This window comes from Opisthorchis viverrini, assembly GCF_000715545.1.
Source record: "Opisthorchis viverrini unplaced genomic scaffold opera_v5_200, whole genome shotgun sequence".
NCBI classification, from domain to species: Eukaryota; Metazoa; Platyhelminthes; class Trematoda; order Opisthorchiida; family Opisthorchiidae; genus Opisthorchis; species Opisthorchis viverrini.
In genome coordinates, this window is record NW_008751855.1 from 272,044 (window position 1) to 294,512 (window position 22,469).

Below are 22,469 nucleotides of genomic sequence, written 5' to 3' on the forward strand. Positions count from 1 at the left end.
ATAGACTACCGGGTCTAATCGGAACCATCCGCCGAACCACCTGCACACAATCGGGAAACCAGGGGCGTTTAACATGTGGCCGAATGTTGTGCATTCACTGTCATTAGCCAGTGTGGGCCAGGAGGAATGAGTGACAAGACACAAGCCGTATTAAGCATGATGATATTATAAGAAGCGCCGACGCAATCCACTTGCTTAGCATAAATGTAACGACATCACCTGTCAGTCCCTTTGTTTCAATACCACATGTTCCCATACACAGATATATACATACGTACTTCACATCAGCATATGCCACAGAATACGATCTGTGAATACATTGCATTTTCTACTGGTCATGCTTCGCAGCACAAAAGTTGAAGGCATTCACCGACGCGAGAAATATACACATTTGAAAATCAATTTGGTTTTCACGAGAGACTCAACTGAATCTCTTATTTATGATACTCTTCAACTGAATGTGCTGCACACAGGAGCCTCATGTACAGTTGGCATATCTCGAATATCATGCCAAATGAATCATGAGGCGGCCTGTGTGCAGCACATTCAGTTGTAGAATATCATAAATGAGAGATTCAGTTGAGTCTCTCGTGAAAACCAAATTGATTTGCCAATGAGTGTATTTCTCGAAAACAGTCCAATTCGGGTTCTAGTAAAACATAAGTTTGACGGAAACTCGTGAACTGCGCCTACCTGATGAGCCCCAAGAAGGGCGAAACCGGTCGTGGGCTGTTGAAGAGTTTTCAGCAACCTTGTGAGTAGTTTCCTTTACGAAAAATTTCACCAACTGCTTTGTTCCAAATGAACTGTACGTAGCAGTCATTTAGGGCGTATTTCCGAAGTTTGCACTTCGGCTTAGATATGAGTTACACTTAATGGTGTATTAGAAAGCTGCCACTATTGTGAAGACAATGTTTTATCGCGTTTTCATACAAACGCTTGAGTGAGCAGCTCGGATCCCTCTTGAACAATGACATAAACAGGAGATTCGATCGAATTTCAGTTACTCCTTATTGTGCGTTCAAAGAAAACAAAGCTCGGTTGGAAATGAAGGAACGCGCCCAAAGAAGAGGAAAACAGACAATGAGCTGTGTAAACGTTTACAGATGTGCGCTTATCGCTACCACATTATTATAGAGTAGGTTCTCCTCCGACCAACAGGTCTATTCTATCTCAAATTAAACACCCAGATTTTCAGAAACTCCTTCGTGCCTGTGTGTGTATATACATTTGCTGTTTCTGAGTGAGACTTATGAATCTCAGTTGTTACCTGCGAATTTAAATGTCCAACTAGATAGCCCACTTTGTGCTTGTCGTTTCTTAGCAGAAATTTAACTCTATCAAAATGAAAATAAAATTGTTCGAGTCAAGCAAAACAAGTTGTTAGTACATTCAGTAAAATTGAGTCGACTCACGGTAAATATTGCTCCTCGCCTTATATTCTGTAACCAATAATCAAAATATTCTCCAATAGAAGCAAGCACTCGCAGGTTTTCGAACAAGAAGCCGCTAAAATCCTGTAGAATACCAAGGACTGGTGAGAGGGAATTCATGTACAAGTTGTTACAAAACTCCTCGGCCCACTTGAAGATCGTCCATCGAGTGCTGCCAAATGCTTCTGTAAAGCAATCACCAAAAGGATCCTTGCGTTTACTGGTGTATTTAATTAATTGTCATCGAACACAAAGCTACCATCGTACCAAATGAAAAATCAGGTGGCCTTTGTGCGGCACATTTAGTTGAAGAATATCATAAATGATAGATTCATAGAATCTCCCGTGAGAACCAGATACGCCACCATCAGTACAAGCTTTTGTTCAGAATCCATATAGCTTACCTCTGACCTACGATCAAAATTGAGGAATTATCTCATACGGGTTTTACTCTTCACAAACGTTCTCTGACCAAAACATCGATGTGGTTTCTGTTTCAATGAAATATCTAGCAGTTGTCTCATCAGCAACACAAATGATAACTGCTTTTACTACTACTGATTAGTAAGAATGCAAATCGGTGGAAATCCCTTTTTATCTAAGCTTGAAAACCCACTGTCCTGTTCAGCCCTACCCCTGCGTTCTACTGCCACGATATTCCTGGTGAAATAAAGTATGCATAAACAGAGCTTGACCATGAGGATTCATCGATTCTGATAACAGGTTTATTTCTGAAGATAAACGTTCGCAGCAAACTGTTTCACGAGATTGTGGGTATGGTAGACTAACATCCGTGTCTGAGTGTAACTGAACAATACATCCCATTGATGGAGCATCACGCATTACAGAAAATGTCACAAGTAGATTGGGGTGAACAACATATGCAGACAAGCGAACTTACTCCACCCGGTGCCAACCCCTAGGCAGTCATACAGGAGGCGAACGGAAGGCAGTACTAAGGCCATCTGTGTGCTCAGATGATGGCCGTAAGTGGAAACACGCGTGAAGACATCTAGAAATAGGAGACCCCCACTGTATGGGACAGTCGGGCCGGTGACTCGCATCAATCATTAGACGTGCGTGTGGGATGCTGGCCACAGTTAGTGATCAGAGAGCTTTGCTCAACGGTCATCATAGAAAGTTATTCCTAACACCGTTGTGGGTTTCGAATTCCGGAATATTCAGATTGTCACGTAGGTCAAATTTATGAAATCTTAAGAAACAGTAAACCTTTTTCGTGCAATGGGGAATAAACCACAATACAATTCAGTCAATTCAGATAACAAAGTTGATACTGACAAACCAGCAAACGAAACCTAAAGTTTGGAGTAGCAAACCACGTGGTAGTTTTACAGGCTTGTTTTCCCAAAAAGGCCTTCGCAGTACGACATGCCCTTAAAGTTGTGCGTATACTGCAATGACTATATTTGGCTTCTAGCAGGAGGATGAAGTCATACGGGAAACTGTTGAAGGTTTTTCCCGAAAATTGCGGTAGCCGACAGAGTGGTGTGAAATTTCAGAGATTCCACTGAGGATAAAATATTCACTGTTCAGTGGTGGTCGAAGTGTCTCATTAACTGAACGGTAAGTAGGAACAAAGTCAAGTTAAATAACAAATACGAGTGCTTCCCGCAGACGAATGGTCGTGCAAAGACTCACAGGACTGCTGATTCGATTTATGATCACATAATTATCCCAAATAGAGGAAAACCGTCCCCTGAGGCTTAACTCTACAAGTCAAATCACAATGGCCGCATTTTATCGGTCTGAAGACAGAAATGTTCTGTTTTTTGGTGGCATTCCACTATAGTTCTATGCATGTTGAACACAGTTTGTCACCTTGCATGGTCCCCATTTGCTTAATGAGCTGCTTCATTGCTCAAAACGGTAAAGTTTTTTTATTCATGTTATGCTGATTTTATTCCCCAGCCTTGTGTTGGAGACTGTTGCCGTAAATATGATTTTGTTTGTCGGAACCGATGTTTTCCCTAGGCTGTCAGCATCGAAGTCTGTAACATTATCAATTCAACGTGTATACACAATGGATGCCGCCGCATATCTGCCAAATCTCATGTTTTCATTAAAGTTTTACCCTGTAAGTAAAGTGAATTTTGAATAGCGAAATCGTGCAGCTGTTTCATCCTTGTTGGGAATCATCAGCATTTTGTATCTCACAAAATCTCAGGAGATTTCGAACCTGCATTCTCTCGGCTGATAGTTGAGCGGTTAACCTCTAGCCACAACCGGCTGACACCTAGACAGGATTCAGTGCCACTCATCTTTCTGTCGTGGAATCTGTATCACGTGGTCACTCGTGCTGATTGGTTCCTAGAGTGATGGCCTGTCAGATGGAAAGTGTACTCCGTATGTGAATTTAGTTCACTAAATTATTTAGAGGCAATTGTTAATGTGAGGATATTCAAAAATTTCGTAGTTACCGGTCAAAGTGTTCCCCGCCCTTCTTCTATGGACATGCGCGTGTGCACTACATTTGCAACGGACTAGCCAAAACATTAAATCAAATGCACGACTGAATTTAAGATGAAAAAAAATTCAAATGCCTCTTTAACAGGACGAATCTGTGATGTAAATCAAACGCAGTGATATATTCGAATATGGCAGGATGTTTCCACAAGCACCGGTACTCTGCATCCTCTCTGAGCAACAGCTAATCGCTAGGGAATGTTTGGAGATACTTCATGTTATGTCACACCATGTAGTGCCCTAGATATCTTCTCCTGGATAGTCACAAACTTTGGTCTCATTGGATAAAATGAGATTCATGCCACAGGAGCGTCTACGTTGGCTGTACAGTGATCTTCTGAATTTAGTCTCTCGAGATACTTGAGAATTTCCGAGAGTTGCATATGTGAGCTTGCTGATGAGACAGAGTGTCTCATTTGTAGGAAAATTAACAACCTGAAACTCCAAATTTTGATCGTATGTGAATCGTGAACAGGACAAGTCATCTGCGAAAACCGGAAATCTTCTAGTCAGACAAGGGCATTTTGCTACGTGTTTGAAGTTGGTCGAAAATTCAAGCTTGCGCTGCACGGTCGAACTCGCTGTGAGCGTACCCACTAAAATCAAATAAACTGAGACTGTATGCAATCACGGCCATCCGAATATAGACTACGTGAACTTGCGTTCATATGGTCGGGTGTCGGCCACTCTTCTGATTGAAAATAAACCCGAAACACTATGTAGAATGATCTATTAATCATTTGTATCCAGAAATTACTATTACACGACCGGATGTTCCTACACTACTGGTCGCAACTTTGTTCTCCGTATTACTGTGTTCCGCGTTCCTTCACCTGTCTCGTCTAGATTTCGCAGTATCAGAGACCAGTCATTCAAAGACTTCCCTCAGCGCTTGACTCCATGAACTTTCTGAGTAATCCTAGTATGAATTATACAGTCAAAATTCTTCTATTTTGTCACCGATGGTTTCTCATTTTACCACGGAAATCGTTATCAAGATCCTTCATGATAATGATTGTGGAACGGTTATACTCAACCCAAATTGTTTTGGAGACAACGCCAACTTTTCCCAAGCATTTTACCATGTATTTATGAGAATACTAACTGAAACATAGCTATGTAATCCACCAAATGCAACGCACAAAATAAGTTACAATGGTTTAGTTATGTGCAGGCCGTGCTATTCTACCGTTCACCAGCAAGATTATCTTCAGTTACGATAAAATGAAAGAACACAAACTGTGGGTTCGGTAAATAAAGAAAACATGGGGGGTCATGGGGCAGCTTGTAAATGCACGCAAACTGTGCATCTGGCGGTAGCTGCTGAAAGGACTCAGTTAGTTTGATGCTTTTATTCAAACTGTGGCTGTGGGTTGTCGTTACATTACAGAACCTAAACATCAGGATGACCACGCAAAGATGAGGAACTTTTCTATCCAAATCATTCAGAATTTTATAAAAATTGTTCTCATCAAAAATATGGTTAATGTATACACTACTGACGGGGATAATAATGATAAATGTTACAACTTCCAACAGTGGAAGACCTCATCTACCAGCATAATGCCATGAAAAATGAAAGCTTATTATAGTTCGGCGAGTGCATCAACGAATTTCCTCCAGATTTATGTCGTGAACCACAAGAGTAGCAAGATGCTACTTGAGAGTAGTGACTAAATGGAAACAGGCTGTACAACTGGTATTCAACTGCCGATAGTACGTCCAGACATGGTGACCTCAGTATACGAATGCACAAAACTTAGGATTATGTTGCCCACGCACTCCATTAGAAACATAGTGGTTGCGGTTACAAACTGAAAGTTCAGTCGTGTTGGCTAGCATCTTTTTCCTTCTTTCGAAGATAATAGAGAAGTAAATAAGTTTGATCCCACCGTTTTTCACCGAAATCTTTTAACTCAAACACAGCTATTCTTTGCTGGAGCGATTGTTTTTGGGAATTATTTGTTTATATTTTTGTGCCATTGAGGTTGCTCTGCGCGATCTGCCTTAGAATATATATTATGCGATCTGTTGCCCTAGACGGCAAATCTGTGTTTTCGAAATAAGGAGGCGAGATTATTACGGTGTTCGGTCCTAAACAATAAATTTCTCGGCAAGAATTTACAGTGGATCCAGGGTCGAAAATAATATCATGAACGCTGTATATGATCAATGCATTTTCCGTAGATGTTTTGTGGGAAAATACTGATTAGTTTTTTTTAGAATGCAGTAAAATTCAATGTACATCTTGCCGGATTTTGTCTGTGAAAGTAGAAACCAAGTCGTACACATGCGCACCTTTTCTCCATCGTGAACATAAATGAGTTGCGAGTTTCCGTATCAGAATATTAGAAATTCTGCATAAGAGCCTTCAAGGTCGTCCGATGCCTAGGTCGCCGCCATTTCCGACTTTAATGGTGATTCTATATATATATATATATATATATATATATATATATATATATCGTGTAGTGGTTTTAAGCTCGTCATTCTTATGGATGTGTGGTATTTAATAAACTGTGATCCGTCGGTTAGAGTGGGAGAAAAATTGCTGCAAAAATCCACAAATTTGTTTGCATTCAGAGGAATAATACAGACCATCAGTCAACTAAACTGCCCTTAAGTAGGGTCGGCCTGAATCTTGCAGGCGAAAGCGCGTTGGTTGAAGTAAGTATAGCCAGTTATATACATTTGCAAAGCTTAAACTCAAGAATCTACAACTCACCTAGAGGAGCCGACACTAAGAAGAAAAGGTAATGACGAAGTTCGTTAGCCTTCTGAAGGGTTTGGTTTGTTTCTCTCAGTAAAGCAGTTAACGTGCGTTTCAGGGACTCGTATTGACGGCCAGCTAGTTCTTCCTGCATTTTGGTGAATGGAAAAAATGACAAGCAAACATTTTCATTTGGTGATACAAAACACATCACTAACACATTTTAACCTGTCTTAATGCAAACAGTCACTACTGAGGTATTGGAGTTTTGTTGCGATTATAACGATTACACCGTTGCTCCGTTCATTTACCACAAATTGAACTCGCCAAATATATGCACATGCCCATATTTTCCAATGGATTATCAGCAACATATATCAAATAAAACTGGAGTGTAGTTTTATTCCAGCATCAGAGTCATATTCAACATTTCCGATTGTACTGGTGAATATAAGGATTCACAACTCCAGAACATTTGAACTGGAGGCGTCTCTTTCATGTTCCAGAGAAAATGGCATTTTGGAGATGGTGTAATATATCGCGTACCTGACTGCAGTCAGGTCGCTGCATACTCTTAAATGCTTCCAAGCACTGGCTATTAGGAAAGCGAATGTGATCTGAGCCACAATAAACATTCCAGTACTGTATACAAATCAGGTTGGGGACAGCATTCAAAGATATTCGATAGGGAAGTGCCATAATGGTGATTTCGGAAGAATAATTTAGTAAAAAATGCTATTTATCTGGGATGTTAGATAAATCTACGCGACGATTTTGCAAACAGAAGTCATTAAGCATGGGAGTCATCAACGTCCATGCTTCCGTTTGCTCGTCAAATAAAATGAATGTTTTATAGGACATTTAGTGGAAGATATGTGAAGCAAACTTTAACATAGGTACACAATACTGCCAAGTGTGAACCAAGGTAGACCACAACAACCTGAATACACCGATATATTGGTTACCCTGTAGTGAATGTACATCTAGAGCATGCAGAACACACTTCCTCCCAAACACTTTGAGCCGGTAGCCCTTGGGCGTCCATAACGGCAACCGAGACCATTTCACATGCTCGGGAGGGACACAACCAAACAAGTGGGAGGAGATCGACTGATTAGTTGCAATCCAATCAACACATCTAGCAAACTAAGGAAGCGGGAAAATTGGCACCCTCTTTAAGACCACAGACGGAACAGATTAACTCATCTGATCAATATCAATTAGGCACTTGCACTACGGTTCAAAGAAACAGTGAGTTGCTGCACTGTCTTAAACCGGGCAGACCGTGGAAAGATTTGGTAGGTGTTATTGGGTTCCACTCTAGGCTAATCCTGATCACGACGCTATCGCAGCACAAGATTTACCAAATACATCCTTCAAATTCGGTAGTCTGGTTTGACAGACTGATATCCAGAGTATTCAAAAAGCTCATTTAAGTGCAGTAACTAAATATTTGTTGACAAGGGAGTTTCAATTCCCTTAGCATAATTCTGAGTTGTCTCTGAGTGATCTAAGTGATCTTTCATTGATGTGGACACCAAAAACCTACCTTCGTTTGGCCTGCATTGACAAGTCAATCGGTAAGCTTAGTGAACAGATCGTCAGTCATATCATGGGATGTGAGTGATGACGTGAACGATAAATTAACAGATCTTAATATATTTGGGTGTTTACAACATAAAGATACCTGCTATATGGCATAAGGGGGCCACGGAGAAGCCTCCAGGGGGGTAACCAAATAAAATAACCGACTAGATAGTTCATTAATGCTGACGAGAGCTTGTGAGTGAACCAACCTGCGTAAACAACGAAATATATAAGTCGCCTGGCAGGTGTACAACTATCTATCATAAATGCTTAAATGAAATGCAGCATTCACTTTTCGCTGCCCTGTATTTAAGACATGGAAACGAACTGAATGAGACCTGTTGAGTCAAATTATTCATATGTTTTAATACCATTTTGCTATATCACATCTAGGCCGCCGTAGTACGCAATATTCAGCTCATAATCTTTATCAACTGGATGCCCATAGATTTAAAAAATACCATCTATTCAAAGCATGCTAGATCCACTGCTCTGCCGATAGAAACATTTGTAGGACTGAAACATTAACTGCTAGTCTTGATTTCAGATTTGATATGTCTGTGCAAAAGTTGTATCTTACTTTATGGCTCATAATGCTAATTCAAAATTAGACAATCATTTGTTATTTCACTTGGTACTGTTGCGGAATACAGATAGCTTGGGGGCGCTGCTTAGTTATTGGTCTGTTCGTCTAGCTTGGCAATTGGATTGCAAACATTTCATCACCAATCGAGGTGACATCGTCAGTGAGGAGTTGAGTTTGTTAGGTTATAGAGAACGGGGTAAAAGGCATTACTCTAAGAATTCAGTTAGAAGTCGATAAACACGACGAAATATGTTGGATATGCTAAATTCAGCCCACGATTCCGCGGCCTATCCACATTTCTCCAGTTCATCTGCATCAGAAGAGTTCAAAGAGGACCCGTAACGGAAGAATCTTGCATTTTAAGAAGTAAGCATGAAGTGAGCATGTCGTTCAGACACAAACAACTCAAAAGCAACATGGTAGGCTGCCTTACGTAATAATATGAAGGAAGGAAATTAGTTTCATCTGTAATAAGTTTACTCAGTCAAATGATCAATTTGCTTCCAAGTTGACATAATCGTCACGTAGCACTTACCATCAGAGGCACAATGCGATCCGTCAGCCAACGGGTCGGCGAAGCCATTACACTCCTTGCATGTTTGAAGGCGTCAGATACCTCACCGAAAGCTTCTGTGATATTATATTCGAATTCAGTTATATTCAGCAACGACAACCGTGAAATCAGTGGCAGGTCCAGTGTGTGCAGATAAAAAGTATCTTTTTCAAGCCACTCCTTGAGTGTGTCAGGAACTGTTTGAAAATCTTCAACCAGTGTGTTCTTTATCGCCTCTATTAGTTGCCAGTCTATTGCTTTTGAGAGGAAATAGTCGTAAATGTGATCAAATGCTTCCGTAATAAAACCAATGGTGGGTTGGACAGCTGCTTCCAGCAACCGTTCCACGTTAGGCCCGTGCATCAGTTCTGTGCCGTTAGTCTGTGGAGAGACCAGAAGTTCAAAATCCTTAGTTTTTCGAGCCGCAGAAATTTATTGTTTCACTAGAAAATATTTGAAACAGCTAACATCATCGGAGTCCACAGTGGGCTTGTTAGCGAAGCTGAACTAATTAACTACACACATCAAGTCGTAAAACGTTCTGTGGAATGGTAGCTCACTAAAAGATTTTCCTGGATCTGGTTAATGGACATTGGATTCATAAAAAATAATAGCCAACTGATACCACATGGACCTTGTTGGACGGAATGACCGGCCGATCTTATACGTGAAACTCATACACTTTGAGCTCTCTCTAGACAAATGACCACGAGAAAATGTTGGCAGAGTGTGTCGAAGTTGTTCCATGCCAGTTCATCAAGGCTGCACAATCACGATCATAAGTTGACTGGTATCAAGAATAGATGGATAGGTTGATTGCGATGGGGTTAATCGGGCCGATACTGCTTGAATCTAGACAACTGAGGAACGCTGAACTCTTCGTGAACAGCTGGTCAAGTTTAGATAAAAATAAACTTGAATTTAGACTGTCCGGCGAAAACGGTCATGGGCCGTCGACGAATTTCCAGCAACCTTATTAGTAGTGCATCACGAATACACATGAATCGCGATATCCCGAATATCGTAGCAACAAACATGAGGTGACCTGGTGCAGTACATTCAGTTGCTTGGAAACATCACAAACGAGAGATTCAGCTGAGTTCCAGGTGAGTCTCTCGCAAAACCATATTAGTTTGCAAATGAGTGTATCTCGCTAATTTCGTGTAATTTGGTTTCAAGTGGAACATAGGGTTAACGGAAACTCGGGGACCGCGCCTACCTGACGAGCCCCAAGGAGGGTCAAATCGGTCGTGGGCTGTCGATGAATTTTTAACAACCTTATAAGCAGTGCATTGGACTGTCCTAGTTTCTGAATTCAAGGAATAGAAAGGCTTTGTAACGGTATTGGCAATGTTGGCGCATAAAAATTACGAGAAACTGTGAGCCCATTCCGCTCGCCTTTGTAATACAGTGAACATAAATGAGTATCACTTGCGATTAGGGATAACAAGTGTAACCTGCCTCCCATGGAATGTTTTTTATCCCATTTTCTCACCACCGTATAATCGTCGGTGGTACACAGATTGTAAATACCAGGGCGAAGAAAATATATAGTTAACCAAAAAGCTGAGGAAGTAATGTAAGCCGGTTCTAAATCCCCAGAGAATGCAGCATTTGTTGTTTTCGGACAAATCTGCAGGTCGTCTTTGGGGTACAAAATCATCTGTAGGGTAGTTTAAACATTCTCATGAACGGTACCCACCAAAAGCTTAGTAACAAGTGAAATCTAGCTACAGATTGAGACCCTGGCCACTGATAGCAGTTCCCTGAAAACCACTGAAAACCGTGCGCACTGAGAAACTCATGGGCATCAGTCAGAACCCCGAGAAAACCTCACAGTGTTCCTTTTGCTAGCAACTGTTTAATTGCGAGCCACTTGGTTGCACCCTATCCAACATAATCCTTTTCAAAGTGAATGAACTGAAGAACAACGGTCACTTTAATGGTATTCTGATCACGTAAATCTGAAGACAGCGTTATACACATGGAATACTAGACCGTTCTGGTTCCAAAGCTTACCACGCATGCTGATCGTGAACATACACTATGCTGCTCAGAAATTCGAAGCAATGAAGGGAAGCTAACAACGAGTCCTCTTCTTAGACAGAACCCTAAGTTATGGTCTTTGTCGTGTGTTTCGCAGGTTGGGCAGTGCGATAATTTGAGGATAGTGACGTATGTAGGAATATAAGTGATCTCTCGCACCACTTTTTAGGCACTGAACTGGAACATCTTCCATGGCCGGTTGTAAGCTACCGACTACCCAGCCTAGATCAGCTTAGAATCTACTGATCGTTCTCAAAACCACTTTGGTTTTGCTACTGTATAGCCCACTGTGCATGGAATAAATTACATGGCACAGACTTTAAGGTTCGTAACCAGCAACGAATAGTGTTTATTAAGCCTAAAATAAAGGTTTCCGCTGGTTTAAAAGTGAACTGATCCCCTGTTAGTCTTGACATAACTAGTTAGTTGTCTATTTCAATGATTATTCTTTAAAGTCTTCCTCCTCAGAACTTCATTTGCTCTTTAGTGCCAATAGAATTGGTAGGCTTGTTTGACCCCAAAGAAACTGTTTTACACATTAGGTAAAGCATTGTTAGTTGGGGTAACTCCATCGTGACATGTAACTTAGTAAAAAACAACTTAGCGTACATAAGTGGTGCTGTCACGAACCATAAACTACAAGCATCACATCGAAAGAGTCTTGCTGATGACCTATTGATCCTATGGTTTGATCCTCAAATTGCGCAAGCGACTTGAGCGATTATCATTAGCAAGATATTTGATATTAACGGCTAGGTCCATTCGTCCTGGTGTCAAGGCATGAGGTAACGCATGAGCATTGGAAATTTTTAAAAATCAATAGGAAATGAAGGCCTAAGCGGGTCCACACTCAAGGCTACCATAACAATTTCGTGATACACAGCTCATCTACACTCACCAGGGCTTCCTTGAAGAAAGTCGGGCGCCAGTGTAAACTGATGTACAACATATTGTCCGGATCAACGTAGACACGAAATACGGCGTCACGCTGGTTGAAAACTGGAGATGAATTGTGTTTCACCTCCAGTATGTGTTCAGTACCCTGGCTTTTTCCAACTAAGCACACCACTGAAATAATATCAAGTAAACAAAAATTGACGTGTGATTCCAAATAGTAGAAATGGCTTCATGAATGTGTGAAAAAATTTATATTGTGGTATGCAATTGAAAATTCAGCAAAATACACAAACTTTTAAAACAGTGATCGGTAGAAAGGACCAAAAAATATAAATGGCCCGGTAAAAATATTTGGTCCACTGACATTCTAACATCTTGTCCAGGATCAAGTGTAAGTGTGTTTTATTCAAACCATACCATCATCAATCAGTGATGGTTGGTATTTGCCCTCTCATATCTTAAACTGTAAACATGTAGTAAGGCTTATGAAAACTACAGTCAGCAAACGGTGAAGGTCTGGCAGATGACTTTCTGGGATGAAGCTTACCTCCGTGGTTGGAGAGAACCGCTGGATAGCATAGGCTTGTGGGTATTGTAGTAAAAGTACAACAATGAAGGGGAAGATGACGTCAGATATAATCAGGTATTGGTTAACCGAAATCAGGTCTGCGGAAGTGGTATTGGCGATTCAAAGTTCAAAGCTTCCACTTGTTCCTCATTTTAGCAGAGGATCCCATATTTGAATATGGATCCATTCAGCTGTTTAAAGTGTTCGTTAGTGGATAGCCTATGAATGATTTTATATGGTCCTAGGTAGACTGCGCCAGTTGATTAAACCAGACGGACCGGTGATATATATCAATCCGGTGACTGGAGTTAAAGCCCGAAACTTGTCTGTCTGCCCCAGCTGTTCAGCAATTTGATAGATGATTCTTGAATCTTTGATGTAGCCGCATGGTCTTTCAACCCACTATTTTGCCGGAACTTACACATGCAACCGAATATATAACGCCGATGGAATAATGGAACAGGACTTTTTTCTTGAGAATTGTATTGCGCAGCCGAACACTTTGGAAGTGTTCGTCTAGCTGTGCTGAATTGAGTCTCTGATTTCGGAAGGGAAGCAGTGAGCATTTCACATTCCTCAAAGTTCAGACACTTTTAATTGACAGCCGAATCTACTGGAGCTTTTTGTTGATGGACACCGACTTAAAAGCCCCCCATATAGACTACTTTGCGTAACCATTAAATAGCAAAATTTCACAGGTGTACCGCGACTCACCATCCAGTTTACCACTTGTTCAGACGCTAGGGGACCTATGGTTTAGACATCCCATTAAGTTCTGTATTTCACTTAAGCAGAGTTCTGAAGAGTTATGCCTGAGTAGACAACTCAGGTTTCCTGTACACCTGCGTGCGAAGTGATCCTTGGCTGTTACCAGTTGATGCAGTATTAGGAAACTGAAGTTATTTTTTGGAATCCTCTTCCTCGGTGACACCTAATTTAGGAAGTGCAGTGCCAGATTATAATTATATAATCATGGTCGTGGAGCACCAGCATATCTTTTGTAACGTGACTGTTCTTTCACGGTTGGTCCCAAATATCATATCAATACTTGCTCTTGAAAATATTCGCTGAGACTGGACTTAGCGGTACACTGATGTATATCGGTTTCACGCTGACATTCAGTGGCATGTCCTTTCATACAATGTCTGGCAATTTAACATAATTCTCTCGATGAAAAGCTATTGAAACTGATACTTGGGAACTTATCGCTCTAATGTAAATTGGGATACTCAAACTACACAGTTTATATATATATATATATATATATATATATATATATATATATATACCAATGCTGGTAACTATTATTCCACCATCAAGTAGCCTCAGCAGATCTGCGCATGTTTCGTCACTCATCTCATATCATCAGGATTACATCACGTGACTCCACACAGACCATTTGTGATTCCGGTTGCATGTGCAGACATATCGCTGATCAACAGTTACTGATCAAAATGTGTTTTGAGAACGCTCTGAAGCATTTTAAAGGGCGAATCTACTGCAGTGGGAAACCTTCTGATGGGAAAGCAACTCCAGTCGGACCATTTGAGACCAGTGCCTCCGGTGAAGTCAAAAATAAAGTTACAAATCGGAAATGTGCGAAATATTACTACCGTAATAACCATTAGATAAGAGTGGAAAACTGTGACTTCCACTGTGAATTGTGCTGGTCCTGCTACAAGATAGAGAGATCTGAATAGCTGGTCCTTACTCATTGGTAGCTCCAAGAAGCATCGATAAGTCCTAGTGCTGCGAAAGCTTCTGAAGCATGAGTCCCTAGTTCAGTCCCCGCCGTGTGGATTGCCCAGTTTCTGGACAAACGTCCTGTTGGGATTGGCTCTGTGTCACCAACACAATTATCTGTCAATCCGTTGAACGACAGTTTTGGTTACCACTTTGTAATCCTTACCTGGCTGACAGGCCCAAGGGTGGTTTGCCCCGTCATCACCGTACAACTATGTTCATCATTATCGTGCAGGATACCTTCAGAAACATATGTACAGCACTACATCATGAAAGCTCTGTGTCAGCCTGAAAAATAAAGAAACTTGCGCTTGGTACCGCTGCATGAATCGTGAATGATGGACGTACGTGTAGGTTCTGGTGAAATCTTTCATCCTTAGTAGTGTTTTAGAAATGGGTTTCCACCAAGCTGAGATAGATTTTGATTCGGTATGGTTGTCTCCATCTCCTGGTGGAACAGAAAGACCAGTTGATTTGGTTCGTGAAGATATGATATTTCCGATAACTGACTGCTTGTTCACAGGTATGGTGCTTGTGCATTTTCCCCATAGTTACATATATTTTTGGAAAGCATTTTGAAGTAGGTCACAGGGGTCCTTGAATTATTACGCTGAGGATATTCAGTTTTACAAGACACTGACAGAGTAAAATACTGCACTAAAGTCAATGCAATATTCACAACTGAGTCTACTCAAAGAACGTCCCGTCCAGACGCTATGGAAGAGGAGGAAGCAAAAACGAGACAGGACAAATGATTTGATCGATGGAGAAAACATTCATACACACAGTTGAAGGGCTTCTGTTCCATTATTAACGTTCACTTAACAGACCAGTTCAAATTTAACTTCGACGCCAACGTCGACCCTTCTGAAACAAGTGCACGCATGTGTAATAGATGTTTATGTAAACGCGGGTGTCGCGAAAGTATAAAAACGTTTCCGATTAGTTTTGATGTTTTTAACTATTCCGCGTGAGCCAGATTCAACTGAGACGGCGCCCACCCAACTGCACACTAATGATGTCTCCTCGTATGGTGTCGAAACGTTTGCGAGCCAATTGCCAAACTCGGCGAACAGATCAACAGCCACCTGTTCAACAACCAATAAACTCACCCGCGCTAACAATAACCAAGAACAGTTAAGTGTACGTATAATGGCAAAAAGTGAGCGTAAATTACATTGCGCATAAGGTTTTTGGTGGCGCAACGCCATAACCTTTTGATTTCAACTCACATTTCTTTGAAACGTTTGTAGCTATAAGACTTAGCTCCGTAAAATCTATACGACAATGCTTTCACAATTCCTGTTATTTTTTTAAAACCACTGAACTATTCAAAATTCTGAATTCCTGCTTACCACCCTTCCGTGAAGATGCTTGAACCATTAAATCAGCGGGAGAAGTACGGAGCCGAGTTGTCTGGTTAATGTTGATCAATCCATCATGCAGATACAGGCGATTTTGCATCAATATGCCGGGACTATTCAAATCAAACCGATGCAAAATGTGCGTCCCTTTTCCGTCCTAAACGAGGAAATGAAATCGGGAGAGCAGAAGTTAGGTAACCCAGGCAATGTGCTCCAACGAAATTGAATCTGAATCCTGATCGGTTAGAAAAATTTATCAAGTGACCTATATCAAAATGTTTACAATTTTCTGAAATTTTGACAAGGCTTTCTTGAGAAGATTTAACCAACCAGGTAAACTAAGAGTCTTTCTCCAAGTTTAAATTATGGAGACGTTTCCCAAATAAATCCCCAGTTCATCATCCGTGCAAACGGCCAAGGAAAGTACGTGCGGACTGCATAGATTTTGATAAGAATATTTGGTATTTTCGAGCATGCGATCCTTCAGAATGCGAAAACTTGTGAACTGTTGCTGATTCCTTTCGCGATCGAAGCATCGTGACAGATTTTCTCGGCCATTAGGTATACCGGAATGTTCTAATAGTTAAATGTGATCATGCCATTATATGTATAATCCTAATATCGGCTCGTCGTGGATGTCTCCGATCAAGTGCTTATATTCACCAGTTAAATACTATACTACCGTATGCATCCGGCAGTTAGTACATTGGGGTGAGGGATAGGTAAAATTTCAAGCACATTCTGACCTGCACTGCGCGCAAGATTTTTTACTATCCGTCAGTTATCAACATAAACAAACTCGACCACATGCTGGGTTGATTGATTTATCCAACTGGCAAGAATCATCCTTTTGTTTTTCAACTAGTGTCATTGTAGGGAGTTTTGTGATCTGTAGAAAACTGAGGGTTACTCTGCTCTCAAAGGCTAATGGCTGATTTTCTACAATCTAGTGACATTCGTATCCGTCAATCATAATCCTCATAGCCGCAGAAATATCTATGTACAACTGAGTTTTCCTGATGCACGTGTTTAGGTGATTGGATTTGAAAACGTTTCATCGCATTATTGGTAGAAAATGAGGAAATCGTTTTGACAGTTTGAACCAAGTGCATTAAACGAAATTTCACGTGCGAATTTTAATCTTGGTTTTCTGCTTCACTTCATCCATAAGACTGTCAAATTTTCTGGAGATTCAAAGAACAAACTTCATGCCGGGCTTCAAAAACAATGACATTGCTGCCTCTATGCATCTTCATGATTTATTTCATCATGATATTAGAAGGTGCTGCCGAAAAGCACCAAATTTAACTAAACACAAGTTACTGGCCACATGCAATGATTTCATTCGACAACATTTCCCTATATGTTATGAAAACGTAAATGCTGAATCCATTTAGAGCTTTAAAAGAAATACAATCCCAGTTCTACTGGAGAAAGCTTAATTTCCATTTTCCTGCCGCAGCAATAAACTCACAATGAGCCGTTCAAGGGAATGCATTGAATACCGGTAAGAGGGCGATTCTCCGTAGAGAAGAAATGGAACAGGTTAACCAGAGGTAGATTGGTTATGTTACTTTATACATGAACACAGTGTTATCTTTGGAGCAAACCTATCTTTTTGCCAACAGTTAACTCGACCGTTGATTCTATTGGAACCTGAAAACATACTATTTGTTGTCCAAAACAAGCTTTGGCAGAATGATTGTGACCGCGCGACTGAGCTCTATGTCACAACACCTGGAAATCTCATCGGTGCTTAAAGGGTGAGTTTATGGATCTCCTCTAGTGGGGAATAATTGCAACGGTGCCATTCTCCAGGGCAATAGTGCAATACAGATATAGAGGCGCACAAAATATATATATGGCGAAATAACTAATGACAATAAATAACACCGGGTAGTTGTAGATAGTTGTGGGGTTTGTAATGTTTACATAAGTCTTGTTTTGACACCAGTGCTTGCGTACCTATTCAGGAGGAAATAACTGGACTCGAGTTTTGCTAGGGCTGATTGGCATTGCATGTCGTTGGTTATGACGTGTTGCGGGTCGGACTTGGAGAATCTGATATTTGAGGTGAGAATACCACCAATAAACCATCGGCGCGCCTGAATTATCAAGTCCGAACAGGTAACGTGTTTGCTGTTGAGCGGTGACTGGTTTATCCGACCTTTTGAAAGACGACCGTTTGTGCCGATTGCGCCAATATCTTGACCCACCTGTCAGGAATTCTCGGTGAAATAGCGCCACTTAAGTGAACACGTTCGCATGTCCAAATGTGATAACTCAGGCGTTAATAAAGTGGGGTGACGCGCTCGTATAAGAAACCTTATGTCCACACCCCAAAATGGCCAAGGGTTTGCACCGCTGATGGGTTATAAAGAGCTCTCCTCTTTGGTGTGGTCTCACCTGGATGATAGTGTTAGGACAACAGGTGAACTGTCCGAACAAGAGTGCTATGAATATGAAGGTATGAATGCCTTGTTTGTGATATACATCTATTCTAGAACAACTTTAATGAAAATAGACATTGTCCCCCCGAGCGTTCACGAACCCCCTATGGGCTTATCAGGACATATCGTTCCTTCACTTCCAGAAACGCTCAACTCAGAAAAATTTCGAAGGGAACCGGGTTTTTAAAGCCAATCGTCTCCGCTAGCAAACTACATCAATAGCTGGGCGGAAAAAAAAACTTATTTTGAGGGTTTTTGCTAGTTGTTCCTTATTTTCTTCCCAGAGGATTACATCTTTCTCCGACACAATGGAGCTGTGTCTGTCAGATGAAATCTAACGATCGTGCTGCTCGCTGCAACTCAGCCAGCGCCAATGAGTATCAGTTCTTTAAGTTGTGCATGTGATCATCAGAAGAAATCGTTCAATGCAGATGGTTAGAAAATAGCGCCATCAACTAGTATCTCATTCGGGATTATTTCTCGGCGGATCTTCGAAAAGAATATTTAACTAAATAAAGGAACATTTTGGATGCTCCTGCATGGTGGTTTTCAGATTGTGATCAAGCAATCAATTGTTCCTTTGGTACCCGAGTTTGTAATGTGTTTTTAGTTTATGCAGCAAACAAAAAATTTCAAACCAACGGCAATGAATAATAAGAAAGGACCTTGCTTGACCTTCCCACCGAAACGATCGAAGTATTCTCACTTCAGAATCGACTAAAACATCCCATTCGATTACTAACCGATGAAAATCAATTACTCCTCTCTCATAAAGTGCGACAAAAAGTTTGTTCACGTAGGGGTTGAAGTACTGAATAACTCTATCCAAATACGCTTGAAACGATCAGGCTGATAATACTCACTGTAAACTCGATGAGCTTCCACGAGTCGATTGAGACGTTCCAGTTTCGAGTGTTTTGTGTGGTAACGTTGATTGCTAGGTAGAGAAAAAACAACGAAGTTGTCACCCCAAAAGTGTTTCCCTGAAGGAAAAATGCTGGTTAAAATCAATGGTAAAAAATGGCGAGTTTGTATCATTTGTTCAATTTGATTATCATCTTGGTGCGTGCTCTCTGGCAGTTTGCTGCTTCTGGTGTCCAATTTCACACAGAGGCTAGCATGATAACCAAATCCCTTGAATTTCACACGGATAAACTTGGGTGACGCAGTTGGCTCCCCACTGTTTTAGCATCTATTCTGCATTCAGTTTGCTGCTTTACGAAAAAAGTACTTGACTAGGGAACTCACAATTCCGTACCAGCTTTTGGGAACCAGTCAACGCAACAACCGAATCAAGGTGGTCACAAATATCTGACGGGGACTGCCACTTAACTCAGCATCCATAGCAGTCAGGCAGTCATATATGTCTACGTGCGCATAAAGACCGCTAACGGTCAACTCCACTGGTCGATAGTCAACTAAGATCAGACAATCAGATAAAGTTATGTGATTTCTATGTAAACCAAGATTGTTCTGAACATCCGTTCTAAGCTCACACGCTTTGATCCATATTCCATTGGCTATCATACAATTATCCACTTACATACGTGTTGTATCAGCACTTGTTGTAACTGTATTCAGTTGGGTTGGATGGAATTAAGTGTTTAATCCATTAAGTACCATCTCAACTACCCTTAACGAGTACTTCTTTCCGAAAAATGAAATTTTTGACTGAATTTTACGAATCGGAATACATATTCAGTGTAGCCTGTTGGGTTCATCGTACGTTTTTGGACATTAGCTTTCAACAAAGAATATACCTCGACAGCCATTCACGTTTTAGCGCGTAGCTTGCGAATAAAGCTCAGTTAGCCGATACATTAAAGCACATGTTATCAAAAACAGTGACAGTGCTACATTGTATAGTGTGCACGAATTGAGGTTGTCAGGACTAACTTCCAGTGCATGTAACTCAAGTTGGCAAAACAACAGAGAGTGAATTAACTGTGCAAAATCCATGAATAAGATTTCCAGATAGATTCCTTATTATCTCTGTTTAACAGCATTGTATACGTGCTTCGAACTAGAGTTGAAGGGCCCTGATTGGGCCTCATCAAGGGCACCACGAAATGGTCCGCCCAACGTGTGTCTCAAATACAGACTTGTTATTACGACTAATAATTGGAGGATGCCTTTTTGTAGATATATAAACCATTATTGGTTAGGTAAAGCGGCAGAGAAGTTGTAGTGATAGTTCATATCACACGTCCCTGGGTGACTCTCAACAGCAATTAAGTAAGCAGTGTTATTCCAAAATTCTTTGGCGCGTTTATTTTACAACTTTGTAACCTTGCTGATAGAATTTAATGAAGCATTATACCCTACTGGAGTACTGACGTTAAAAATTTCCTCAGTTGGACGAATTTCGAAATAGCGTCCACACTAGAGAACGCACCACACTGAGACATGAGGTATAGTTGACAGTTGTCAGGACAGTGTAATGAAATTCCATGTGGCTGAAGGAGGCGTTGAAGAACCCAAAAGGACGACGGAACTGTCCTGATATAAAAGACTGCTGGATTTTCTGTCGTATTGCAGAAGGGTCTGCTACATTTTCCTCCGCATGTATTAAGTAGCATTAAACGTTGAACGAAAATGACACTTCCCCCCCTGGAAGTCTTCTTTTTAGTGGATGGCTTTGCTTTATCGTGCTTTATGGTTTGGGTAAGGATGATACTGCTTATGCATTGGATTAGTCTGGAAAACTAACAGATTACCTAATTTAACGATATAAGTTGCCTCATTATATATTCTTAGATAAGATATATCTACCCACCTGATTGCAAGCGCTGTGCCTCCATCAGACTTTTCCCAGTTATCAGCACTTCCTTATTGCCAATGTTCAAATGCAATTTTGAACGGAATGTATTCTTCATCACCCTGTGCAACTTCAGCAGTAGATGGTTCCAGGTTAGGTTTCCATTTTCACTTGTGGACCTGAGCCAAAAAGTCAAATTGTCGGCAGTCTGAGTGCAGTTGAAGAACAGTCCAATTGTTCCCTGAAGGAGATAAAAGACTGTTTCAACGCTCACTTGTTACGCACAACAAGATAATCCGCACATTTTTTGCACAACTGTTGGATCTGTTCTTAAGGAATCACCACACTGTATATCGGCCGTACATAAGGAGATGCTTGGCTTTGTATAAGAAAAAACTGAACCTGAACAGAGGAAAATGAGGTGAGATCCAGTAAAAATTCGTTCCAAATGCCACTGAATTCAATTCCCGTATGGGATTCTTTAGCTTGTTGCACTTAGTTCAATGTTGCATGCTTAAAATGGCATTAGCGCCAAATTTTTGTAGTTACTGACACTGTGACGCCTCGGTACGTCTATAAGGCATTACTGATCAGTATCAGTAAAACATGAATATCTCGTCTCTCTAGGAGAAAACTTACTTTTTGTGTGCCCCTAACTGTGAGTTGCGTATTCGTGTTCAATTATCTATGTTCTTCATTAGGTGTTTGTTTGATAGGATCAAAACTGGGTGTCAGCACAACTACCTGGAATAGACGGAAAACAAAACCTGAACCCTCAGACGCACAACGGTGGTGAGCGTCTTGGAAATGTGACATGCTCGCTTCGTTGTTTATCGTAAGCTTGAGGATATGTACGGCAGGATGGGGAACGTGCGTTATCAAACTGTTTCGTTGTCATTTTTCACTCGGATACATTTACGTTAAGCCCGGTCCGAAAGCCTATTTTTGTGTTTACTGTTTTACTGTTTTACTGGTTTAGTGTGTTTACTGTTTACTGAACCATGAACTAAAAGAAGAAAACGAATGAAGTTGTTCGACGAACATCAAACTTGGATGGCTTTGCTGTCATGTTTTGGAACGTTCTAGGTCCCTTGAAAGTTCAATGTAAGTAAACTACAAACCAGGTTACGGCTTGTTAGTCAAAAAGATGCTGCCAAATTTAGCCTGGGTTTTGGTCGCTGCTGAGTTAGCTTCAACAACTAGTCTAAATCAGATAAACCTGGATAGCACGGATATTGCAGGCAGTGTGCCAGAAACCAAGATAAAAAACTCCGGATGAACCACTTTCCG

General features: G+C 40.9%; 1 protein-coding gene across 1 annotated transcript in view; it reads right to left on the reverse strand.

Moving 5' to 3' along the window:
* T265_08036 (hypothetical protein) overlaps window positions 1-22,469 on the reverse strand; it is a gene marked incomplete at both ends in the record, with an annotated part of 180,939 nt that overhangs the window by 29,803 nt on the left and 128,667 nt on the right. The window contains 7 exons of the mRNA XM_009173730.1: window positions 1,416-1,618; window positions 6,643-6,775; window positions 9,336-9,734; window positions 12,298-12,467; window positions 15,963-16,128; window positions 19,285-19,358; window positions 21,198-21,420. Of these exons, the coding sequence (XP_009171994.1) occupies window positions 1,416-1,618; window positions 6,643-6,775; window positions 9,336-9,734; window positions 12,298-12,467; window positions 15,963-16,128; window positions 19,285-19,358; window positions 21,198-21,420 (1,368 nt within the window). The remainder of the gene's footprint in view (window positions 1-1,415; window positions 1,619-6,642; window positions 6,776-9,335; window positions 9,735-12,297; window positions 12,468-15,962; window positions 16,129-19,284; window positions 19,359-21,197; window positions 21,421-22,469) is intronic.